Genomic DNA, 11,950 nt, shown 5'->3' with positions numbered 1-11,950 from the left:
TCTGCAATGTCTTAACTATGAACAATGTCATATCATTCTACTACTCCCTCCGTCCGAAAATAATTTTCATTGAAATGGATGTATCTAGATGTATTTTAGTTCTGGACACATCCATTTTGATGACAAGTAATTCCGGACGGAGGGAGTATTATTTAAACCGTCTCTTTATTTGCCAATCTGAAATGGGATAAATTGACAGCATACTAACCGTTGATACTTATGAGTTCTTGATCTGTAATCCAGTGGTGTTGTGAAGATGCCAACTCCTTCACAATGTCATTTCCTGCCATGTCTTGACCTGAACAATACCATATTGTGTTAATGCAATTTTAAACTATGTCACTTTATTCATTAGTAAGAAATGTGATGAATTCTCAGCACTGATACTTTTATGTGCAAAACCTATCATCTGTCTTCTTGTTTATCTTTCAGAGTGAGGAAGATTTAAGTGTTGAACAAGCGCAGTCTCATCATCTTGCTCAGTTGCTTGTGCTGCAGCTCCCCAGCAGGGCTAACCTTTCTTGAACTCTATTGAAGTGCTATTGGTTTTGTATATTATTTTGTCGGCGTGTTTATTTACACTAGTGGCGATCTTTGATGCCCAGTGTATGTAATCTGCTGTCTTCTTGTGCTTTATTATCATAGTGGCGAACTTCGATGCCCAGTGGATGTAATATGTTGTAATTTCTTTATTGTATAGTCTAGGTTTTTTCTTATTCAAGATGCTGCAGTTATTTTACTGTATATTTATCCTGTCTTCGCAGTAAACCGGCCAAACCGTAAAATTACGGTACATAATAGGGCCGTCATGCAATCATGATGTAGGTTGGGCCTGAAACGTGCCGAACAGCTAATGGGCCAGCAGCAGCCCGAAATGAACCCCGGCCCATGATTGTGCGAATCAAATCAAGGGCTTTTAACAGGACAAAATTGTCTCGGTCCTTGTTTGGCCCAATCAGATATCGACTGCGAGCAGCCGGATGCAAACCGGGCCGTAGTTAGGCCCAACTATATGACGGGCATTTAACAGGCCGAAATTAATATAGGGCCGAAATGTTAAACGGGTCCTTAAGAGGCCAAAACTAATTTCAGGCCGAATTACTAAGTGGGCCTCTAGCAAGTGGGCCCAAAAGCATAGTGTCCAGTTTACGGGCCGAATCTGATATGGGCCATAATTGAGCCCATAGCCTCTTAAAGGGTCGTACCTGATCTGGGCCGTAATTTGTCCCAGAACGTGGCAGGCTTTTAACGGGCCGGATCTCATATGGGCCACTATTAGGCCCGGAACATGGCAGGCCATTAATGGAACAGATCAAATATGGGCCGGCATTTGGCCCAAAACATGGCAGACAGTTAATGGGCCGGCCTACTAGGGTCCTCAAATTCTTGTGGGCCTATAGCTGGGCCGGCTCGTTAATGTCGGTGAAATCTCGTGGGCCTTTAGCCGGGCCGACCCCTTATGATCCGCAAGAATCTTGTGGGCCTTTACCTGGGCCGGCCCATTATGGCACACAAAAATCTTGTCGGCCTTTACCTGGGCCGGCCCATTATGGCCGCGTGCTCGAGAGAGCACACCGCATCCTTCTCTTCACAGGGGACCGTGATGACTCCGCCACTTCCTGGCATCTTGAGGACATTGTAGCCATGGTGAGTCACTGCCATAAACTTGACCAGAGCCGGGTACCCGAGGATGACATTGTATGGCAGGCGAATGTGAGCGACGTCGAAGTCAATGAGCTCGGTACGGTAGTTCTTGCGCTGCCCAAAGGTGACAGGGAGGCGGACCTGCCCTATCGAGACAGTGGAACCATCAGTGACTCCTGAGAAAGGCTTGGTTGGTTGAAGATGATCGTATGGCACTTGAAGATTGTTGAATGTCTCGACGGACAGGACGTTGAGACCTGCTCCACCATCGATGAGGGTCCTGGTAACTTGCACATTGCTGATGACTGGGGAACAAAGCATCCGGAGGACACCGACCGTTGCCACGCACTTGAGCTGATCCGCTGAGTTGAATGTGATGGCGCAGGCAGACCACCTGAGGGGGCGCCTGGCCTCAAGCTTGGGGAGGACTGCATTCACTTCACGAGCAAACTGCTTGAAGATGCGCTGAGAAGCTAGGGCCTGAGTGCCGCCTAGGATGCAAGCGATTACTCGCGGCTCCTGGAAGCCCCCAGCCCCCTCGTCTTGATGATGGTCGTCATTCCTTCTTTGTGGTAGTGGCAGAGGAGGAAGCCCTGTGTTGCCTTGCGGGTGATCCTCACGAGGCTGATCCCTCCAAGCCCCCTCGCGAGGCTGATCCTGCCAGCGGTCCTCGCGAGGCTGGTCACACCATTCTTGGCGAGGGCCACGGTCGTCCCATCGTCCTCCATCTCTTCCTCCGCCTCGGCCGTAGCCCCGATCGTTGCGCTCGGGGCATCGACCGACACGGCCTTCTCGCACGGCCCTGAGCTATTGGCATTCCTTGGTGTTGTGAGTGTGGAGGTCATGGTACACACAGTACCGGCTGCCCTTGGATGACTCCGGCTGGTCCCTGCCGTGCTTCATGTCAGGCTCTACTGCAAGCACAACTGCTCCCTTGCGCTTCACATCCTTGGCCTTGGATTTCTTCTCTTTTGGGTCTGCTGCTGGGAGCTCGAGAAGGGAGAGGCGTCCCTCCTTAGCCCTTGCGCACTTGGTCACCAGGTTGAACAACTCCAAAGACGTACACATATCTTTGTGGATTGCCAGCTCCTACTTCATCTTGACGTCGCGGACGCCATCAGAGAACGCCGAGATGATGGCCTCCTCGGTTACCCTGGGAATCTTGAGGCGAGCGTTGTTGAGGCGCTGGATGTACTTCAGCAAGGTTTCTCCGGACTGCTGCTTGATGCGGCGCAGGTCACCCACGGCCGGCGGACGGTGGCGAGTGCCCTAAAAGTTGGCGATGAAGCGAGTGTGCATCTCGTCCTAGGAGGAGATCATGCCAGGGGGCAGGTTCAGGAGCCAGGTGCGGGCACCGTCCTTGAGTGCCATGGGAAACCAGTTCGCCATGACCCTTTCGTCCCCGTTGGCAGTTTCGATGCCCAGCTCGTAGAGCTGTAGGAACTCCGCGGGGTCGGAAGTGCCGTCGTAGCGAGGAGGCAGGTCAGGTTTGAACTTGGCTGGCCAGGCGACACTGCGTAGCTCGTTGGTGAAGGCGCGGCAGCCTGCGGTGGCCATCGAAGCTCTTTGCTGATGTGGGGCTTTCTCCTGGAGGTTCCCGCGTGCCGCTGCCTGGAGCAGCGCGGGGTCTTGACGTGCTGGCGCGGGAATGCGGTCATGGCGTGCCGGTGCCGGGAGCACGCGCGCACCTTCTTGGGTACGAGGGATTTCTTGGCAGCTCCTTTCTTGTCGCGCGGGTGCTGGACGCGGTGGATCTCGTCCTGGGGATGCGCGCCTAGGAGCCAGGGCACCTTCTTGGGGAGGAGGTGGAGGAGGCACCTCCTAATATGTGCCTCCTGTGCAGGACAGAGGGCGAGGCAGCAAGATGGACGGCACAGGGGAGCCCCCTGCGGCGCTGACGAGCTCGATGATGCGAGCAAGCCACTCTTCATAGAGGTCGTCGACGGGACGGTAGTGCAGGAGCTCACGCCCCAGGAGCAACGCAGCATGCGTGTCCATGGGGGCGCGACGGGCGTGGGACGACAAACCAGCGGGAGTCAGCGACGGGGTGGCGGTGCGGCCTTCCCGCTGCACCGAAGGATCCAGTGACGAGGCCTGCTGCTCGTTCCCCGCCGGGACGGTGGCAGCATTGGCGACGGGCGACGGGGAACGATGGGGACACCCGTCGACGGGAGCCGTCTGGGCGACTCAGGCGGCGAGAGCAGCCCGACACTCGGCGCGAGCCCGACGAGCATTAGCCATGGACACGACGGGAGATAGAATGCGGGATAGCGGAAAAAAGATTCCGGCGCACCCCTACCTGGTGTGCCAAATGTCGGATGTTGGGTTCCGGCAGACCCTTAAGGTTCGAACTCTGGGGTGCGCGCGAAGATCTTCCCCCTACCACTCCACGTTCGATCGCCTCACAAGAATCTAAGCTAAAACGATGAACAACACGACGGACACAAGATTTATACTGGTTCGGGCCACCGTTGTGGTGTAATACCCTACTCCAGTGTGTGGTGTGGTGGATTGCCTCAGGGGCTGATGATGAACAGTACAAAGGATGAACTGCCCCGCGAGAGGTGTTCTTGAGCTGGTGCGATGAACTGCTTGGATGAGTTCGGTCGCCTCTCAATCTAATGAGTACTCGATGAGATCTCTCCTACTGTGGTGGCTATCCCTATTTATAGAGTGGCCCTGGCCCTCTTCCCAAATATTGAGCGGGAAGGGCGCCAACAACGGCCATTTTGAAGGGGAACATTTAGTACAAGTTATCCTGACTAAAGTTGGTCTTCGTCTGCCAAAGGCACTGGCGATGACGCCGTCTTGGGCTCCACGGTGACCTCCATCCTGCCGCTCTACTGGTCTTGGTCTCGTTGCACTGAAATGGCAACCTTTGCCTGATGCCTCGGTACTCCACGCCTGTGCTTGCCCCCTTTGCACCAAAGAGAAAACAAGGACGCTGCGTGGGCCGGCGCCCGCCTGGTCTCGATCGTCACGGCTTGCGTCACGAGCACCTCGCGAGGTACCCTGCATTGATCTCTCCGCCTCCTCGCGAGCCTGCCTGGCGAGGCTGTTCCTGATGAAGTCTTGTGTCGTCCGCCCCACGAGGATTGGCCCCTCGCGAGGGTCTTGAGTCTTGCGCTGATGAAGATGGGCCGTGCTGGGCCACCACTCAAGCCACGCCGCAGGCCATAGGTAGGCAAGTCTGGGGACCCCCGTTGCCAGAACGCCGACACCACTGCACCTGCCGCAGGGAGAGGGTGAAATATCGGAGCCCGATGCTTCTCCGGGAGTGCGTGTCGACTGGGCCGGCGGAGGAGTGCCCGACATCGAGGTCAGCGGCACGATCTGGCGGTCGGGGTAGAAGGTTCCAACGCACCCCTACCGCACCAGATGTCGGATTATGGGTTCCGCAAACCCTTGAGAGGATTGAACTCTGGGGTCCGTGCGGAGATCTCAACCTACCCACCCTGCCTACTCGCGATCCTCCTAAGCCTAGCACGTCAAGCTCAAAGAGACAAAGAGACACAACAGTTTATCCTGGTTTGGGCCACGTTGCAGTGTAATACCCAACTCCAGCATTTTGGTTGATTGCCTCGGAGGGCTGAGGATGAACTAGTACAGTGGATGAACTGGCCTCATGAGGTGAGGTGTTCATGAGCTCAAGGGAGCTGGTGTGGTGTGAGCTAGTTCAACTTATCTTGCCTCTATGGTGGTGGCTAGTCCTATTTATAGTGGCCTTGGTCCTCTTCCCAAATGTTGGCAGGAAGGGATCCCACAACGGTCAGATTTGAAAGGGGACAAGTAGTACCGCTTATCCTGACAAAAGTAGTCTTCGCCTGCGAAAAGCCTCTGGTCATGATGCTGTGGTGGGCTCGTCGATGATCTCCGTCCTCCTGTCCTGTCGGTCTTGGTCTCATTGCACCAGAATGGAAACCTTTGGCTGATTCCTCGGGAGTCTACGTCTGTAGCTTGCCTCCTTTGCACTAAAGAGGAAACATGCGCTCTGCGCTCGCCTGGCGCCCGCCTGGCCTTGGTCGTCATGGCTCACGTTAGCTGAGCCTCATGAGGTAAACCCTGCATAGAACTCTCTGCCCCTCATGATCCAGCCTGAGGAGGCCAATTCCCTCGGGGGCCTTGGCGTCGTCCGTCTCGTGAGGATTGGCCCCTCGTGAGGGTCTTGAGTTGTTGATGATGGAGGTGGGCCATACCAGGTCGTGGATGGAGCCACGTGGTGGGCCGCAAGCAGGCAGAGATGGATACCCCCATACCCAGGACACCAACAACTTCACACTATGTACCGGAACACATCACATGGGATTGAAAAAAAATCTTTAATACATATGTACTTCACCTAAGTGCTAGACTGATGTGTTGAGACCTGATGCCTATCATGACATGATACCTGTATCACTGGTGCGATGTGCCGTGCTTCCTAAATCCCAAGTGTTGATTGGTATCTCTTATGTTTCAACATGCCTAACTCATCAAAATACTGCATTGTAGCTGTGAAAGTATTTGATTTATGGCGACTTATTTTTGACTTTTCTTTCTTATGATGACTCATCTTATGGATGAAACTATTTTCTTTCTGCTACAATTTGTTTTGGTTAAATCCTAGGAATTGATGCAATATCAGGTCATGGAGGGGAGCAAGGACATTCAAGAGTCAGCCACTGAACCTGTTGTTAAAGTACCCAGAGAGCCTGCCATCATTACCAATGGTGTACCATACTTGCCTCCTGAATTCTCATCTGGTTCACAACTTGCAGTAAGAGATGCTTCGCGATCTCGAGTCAACCATCGCTTTGGGGAATGGCTAGAAGAGCGGAAAGCGAGAAATCTGTTTGGAGACACGTACTATGTAGGGAAAGTTGTCAAGTATGGCAGTGAAAGAAATTGGTGCAGTGTTGTCTATCAAGATGGAGACCAGGAAGATCTTGAGTGGCACGAACTGGAGGACATCCTACTGCCATTGGACATAACCATTCCACTCGAAACACTTGTGATGGAGAAGTTCAAACTTCAGAATGTTGTTCCCGACTACAAAACTAAGGTGGCTAGACCTAGAACTAATGTTGCCAGCACTCAGATGGTGGTTTGAGCAGTAAATGGCTAATAGTCAAACAACCTACCACTCCCATCGTTTCTTCAGGTGTCAGCATCAGCAGGAGGCTTTCCACCAGCAACCTTCTCTGACTACCCACCCACACACAGAGCAGCACAGCCTCCAGCTCCAGCCCATAGAGGCACGAGTTAAATTTTTCACATTTTCACAAAGATGTTTCGATCCAGAATTGAATCGGTTTACAACCTAACCACTCAACTAAGTTACAAGCAAAGGATAGCTAATGCAATTATTATTCGGAAACATGAACGATACAAGTTATTAGCATTCATGATGAAAAAACCAAATAGAGAAGGTATTCACTTGGGGCTTGCAGTATAGATTCGAGTAAAGCGTGCCGATGCCAAATTACCAATCTTAGGCCACCGTAGAGTTCAAGAAAAACCTAGATTACATATGAACATTCGAGAACCAAATCATTAGTTTTCCAAAAATTAAGGATCTAGGGGTGGTGAGGAGAACAGGAGCACACCAGAGACAATTGCTGAATTGTTGTATATCAACGATAGCCGCTACCGCCGCCGGCATAGGGATCAACTACCACTCAAAACCCAACCGTTCCAACTCATACATCATCATCTGCAAAACAAACAAGTAGAAAATAATTTGTAAGCAGTTAAATCTCTTTGAGGTAGGCAATATAACAAACATGTGGTTGAAAGACCTGCAGGTTGGGCTGCCACCTCCACACAAAGTTACTAATTCATCTTAGAAAAAGGAATCACATCATGCGATGGAAAGGAGAGAAGAAAATCACTAACTAAGATATGCGATCATTATGAATCCATCTAACAATTTAGAAACTGAGAGGGGAGAAAAGGAGTCGAGCCTACCTCGGTATTGTGCAGCCTTCATCTTTCTCCACTTGCTGCCCTCCATCCCCGATTGATCCATGGCGCCCGAAGCTGGTGGGGCGAGGTGGCACTCGCAGGAGGCACTGCACCATGGAGGACGGATGTAGGCAGTCCAGCAACCTTGTTGATCAGCAGGGGCCGGTTCATGGCACCACATCAATCAAGCGTCGTTGTCGTTGCCGTTTGCCTGGAGGTTGCCGACCACGCTAAAAAAATCGTCCGCTGCCTCCAGACTCCTCTTCCTCTCCCTACAATCGCTGCCAACCCTCATCTCTCCTCCCCCCTTGTCCACGCGCCCAGTATCCAATGCCCGCGCCCTCGCCTCCTGGACCAGCCATTTTCGCAACGTTGGGGGGCTCGGCCGCCGCGGACCAGCTGCCGTCGCGCCATTGGGGCTCGGCAGCCGCGGACCAGCCACTCCCGCACTGTTGGGGCTTGGTCGACGTGGGTCACCATGGGGAAGGAGAATATGCGGGAGGAGGGGTGGAGACGGAGGGCGGCAGTGGGGTTTGCTAGAAAGGGGATAGTGTTTGTGTGATGGCACCAATGGTTGCAGTGCGTAAGGTGTACTACGCATATGGATTGGATGATGAAAGACCTCACGGGCGCGTCGCTCTCTCCACGTCCCATGGTTCCCGCGGCACTCCCTTCTCGCACGTCCTCTGGTTCCCGCCCGTGGCACTCTTTCTTGCTTCACCAGCCACAGTGCGAGTCAGACGGCTCATACACCAGCACGCACACGTGCCATACTGGTTAACCTACACAAAGATTTGAAAACACCCACAATGAACCAACCGAATCACACAGACAGAAGGTCCACATGTCATCCAACCAGAAAAATAGAGAAAAGGTAACAAAATTTACCATGCAGTCAACCGATCCAGTGATCAATGGCAAAAGTCAAAAGCCATCCGACGGCCATGAGCGATACGCACGGGAGGATCTCCGTGGAGGAGGGTCGGCTAGCATCCTTATAGGTTTAAATCCCTTAGTAGCGCATCTGCAAGAACTTGCTGCTCCATCTGATTGAAGCGCAGCATCGACAACAATAGGAGCCACCTTCATCGGCTCCACAATGCGCACTAGGGCGGTTGCTTGCCTAGGTTGCATCCTTTCCTTCCCAGTGCACCCTTTCCTCCCCACAACGGCGACCTCTCTTCTTCCCCGGACAACACCCGCTCTCTCCACCACTTTGTTGCAGAAAAAGAGATGGACATGTCATAGATCAGAGAAAATTAGCCTTGATAGAGGATAGAGATCCGTCCAGGTTGCCGTTACCCAATGTCAAGATTGTCTGTCCAAATCTTCTCAAGTTTAGAATATTAGACGGGGATTGGGAGATGCTTGCTTGAAAGTTTACACACAAAGATTAAATCAATCAATGCTCACACTAGGATCTCACGTCCCCTAGTGTTGTGCGGATGGAACTGACAGGATAGAGGAAAAGAGGAGAAGAGCTGGAGGTGGAGCGGGAGCAATGCTATCCATTGGAGGGCGTCGAGCAATGGAGGCCGACAACGCGAGTAGTGGAGGTGCCGGGAATGGCGAGCGGGGTGACCATGCCAAGAGGGTTGGAGCGATGGGAAATCGACCCGCGGCAGGCTGCTAGAGGCCGCCTGGTGGTCGCACGCGTGCGGGCTCGGCGGTGAGGAGAGGACAACTCAGTCCAGGCATGTCCGTTGTCATGTTCGAAGGCTCGGCTCCCTCAACCCTGCGACGGGTTGCTGTAGTCCGCTTTGTGAGGACGACGCTATCGGGGACTGCCCATGGTCGAGTTCCACACCTCAGCTCGCATCCCCATCCAACTATTCACTGCATGGAGAAGAAGCCAACCTGGTACAGCCGGCTGAAACATAGTTCGAATCCCATCGAATGGAGCGATCGAAAAGAGACCTGTCCATGATTGTCCTGTAATTAACTCCATTGTAATCAAGTAGAGGAGTCTTTCCTACATGGCCTATTACTTGCGTTGGTGGCCACTTTCGTCCCTGTGATTAGAAATACCCAAAATACAGTCACCAAACTTGTTCTAGGGAACCACATATGGTCCATTGTACGCTTTGCTCTATGTATTTGCTTATGTGGCACTTATCCAGTCACCCACTTGATAGCTTGACTGCTACGTCATCTTACTCGCCCGAATATGCTAGAAACCAAGGTTTTTTTTTGCAAAGCTGCCACAAATAAAAGAACCCTGTCCACAACCGCTCTCTCTCGTACAGTGAAAAATTCCAACGATGCCCCCTCACTCCTCTATCCCCATCTCTCGATGGCGACCAGACTCGCGGCAAGATGCGCGCCATGGCTTCGACCCACACAGTCTCCTCCTCCTCCTCAGCACATGGAGGTCATGTCAATTGGATTCCGCATTGGTGGCAGCAAGAATGATGGCTCGTACAGCTCTGACTGCTCGGCGTCGACGTCAGAGGCGGCTCCGATGACGACGGCGGCGAGGACCACAGGAAGAGAGCTGGGAGATACATCGGTTGTGGCACCCCGCAGCACACAGTAAGAACAAGCACGAGCAGCAACAGGCACCCGCGCCTGCGACGCCAGTGAAGGTGGACGACGGCAAGAACAAGCTAGAGATGGAGACGCTGCTCAAGGGGTCGGCCTACATCCTCGGCGCCACCGGGTCGAGCATCGTGCACAAGGCCATGCTCGTCGACGGCACCGTGCTAGCCATCCGGCGCATCGGTGAGAGCGGCGCCGACAAGCTCAAGGACTTTGAGGTGTAGGTGTGCGCTATCGCCTGGTTCCGGCACCCCAACATCCTCCGGCTCCGGAGTTTCTACTGGGGCGCCGATGAGAAGCTCCTCATCCATGACTACTACGCGGCAGTCTCGTCAACATCGCTTTTCACCAGTAAGTCCTAGTTGACTCCATTGCTACAAGTACAAGTTTTTTTCTTCTTTTTCTGATTGTTGAGTATATTCTGTACGTGTATATTGTGTATTGGGCCCACCTCTTGTTTCCTATGTATAGTCGAGGTTGTGGCCCCCCTCTGTACTCATATATACGTGCCTAGTGCACCGATCAATGCATTGCGTATTGCACAACCTATTCTCGTATTCCACATGGTATTAGTTTCCGTCTTCTGATCCTCAACACAGTCTTCCGCTCCCTGCCGCCGCCGCCGCGCCTTCTGGCCGCTGCCGCCGCTGTAGTTCCTGCCGCCACTGCAACCCGATCCCAACCCGCAGCCTCCGATCCCAACCAGCAGCCTCCTGTTCCCAACGCTCCTGCTATTGGACTCTGCTGCTTCTCGCGATCGCTAGCGCTAGTGCTATCGCCGTTCCTTTTTCCAATCGCCACACACGCCGCCCTGGATCGCTAGTGCTACCGCCTCTCTTCCAATCGCTACACACGCCGCCGCTGCCTTTTTTCCCCACACCGTAGCCACCCGCAACTGCACCCCATGCCGCTCCTGCGCCGCACCTTCCCCTCGTGCTGCACCACGTGTCGCACACCCTAACCCTAGCCATGAGTTCCTCCTCCTTCACCGTGTCCAACCCATTTGCCGGTCCCGATGTCACTCTCGTCCATGACCTCAACATCCACGAGTGCGTCCCGATGAAGCTTGATCAATCCACCGCCTCCTACTTCGCTTGGATGTGGTATTTTTCGCTGGTGATCCGCAAGTACCTCCTTCATGGCCACATCGACGGCACCGTGGACTCGGCTCTCATGATCCATGACGAGGAGTGGATGATCCTCGATGCCACCATCATCCGCTGGTTGTATCTCACCATCTCCACCGACCTCTTCCACACCATGGTGGATGACGACGATGATGCCTACGCCGTCTGGACCAAGCTCAACGGCCTCTTCACCGACAGCAAGCTATAGCGCAAGGTCCTTCTCCACGGTGAGTTTTACGGGTGCCAGCAGCTTGACTCGTCCATCGACGATTTTTGCACGCGCCTGAAAAAGCTTGTCGATGAGCTCCTCGATCTCGGGGAGACGGCTGGCGACGAGCTCCTCATCAGCACCCTCACCACCGGTCTCAACGAGGATTTTGGGAATGCCACCTCCAACCTCACCCTCATCCCGGAGCCCACTTTTGCTAAGGTGGTGGTGTACCTCAAGCTGGAGGAGCGCCGGATGAGGATGGAATGGACTCGGGCGACCCACACCACCCTCGTCGCTGGCACCCACAGGGGCCAAGCCCCGCCACCTCCGCACTCGATGGCGCCCCAGCCGGTGGCGCCCGCTTTCCCGCCCGCCCCGACCGCTTCCTTCCCACCGCCCCAGCCGACGGCCAATTGGGGGGGGGGGGGGTCGTCACGGCGGCCGCAAGCAGGGGGCGCAGGCGATCACGGAGGAGCACCCCGCCCGC

At 53.9% G+C, this 11,950-nt stretch overlaps 1 protein-coding gene and 1 pseudogene across 1 annotated transcript; both read left to right on the top strand.

The window, feature by feature from the left end:
* Positions 1-4,705: 4,705 nt before the first annotated feature.
* Positions 4,706-6,889, top strand: LOC123114715 (uncharacterized). The gene is given in 2 exon segments (XM_044536147.1): positions 4,706-4,720; positions 6,251-6,889. Coding segments are annotated over 2 exon segments (651 nt in total). The 5' UTR covers positions 4,706-4,708.
* Positions 6,890-10,199: 3,310 nt separating this feature from the next.
* Positions 10,200-11,950, top strand: part of LOC123117923 (probable LRR receptor-like serine/threonine-protein kinase At4g37250) — a 6,698-nt pseudogene continuing 4,947 nt past the window's right edge.

The sequence above is a fragment of the Triticum aestivum genome, chromosome 5B (genome assembly GCF_018294505.1).
Source record: "Triticum aestivum cultivar Chinese Spring chromosome 5B, IWGSC CS RefSeq v2.1, whole genome shotgun sequence".
Lineage (NCBI taxonomy): Eukaryota > Viridiplantae > Streptophyta > Magnoliopsida > Poales > Poaceae > Triticum > Triticum aestivum.
Note: the sequence above shows the minus strand (reverse complement) of the source record. Positions and strands in the feature narration are given on the sequence as shown.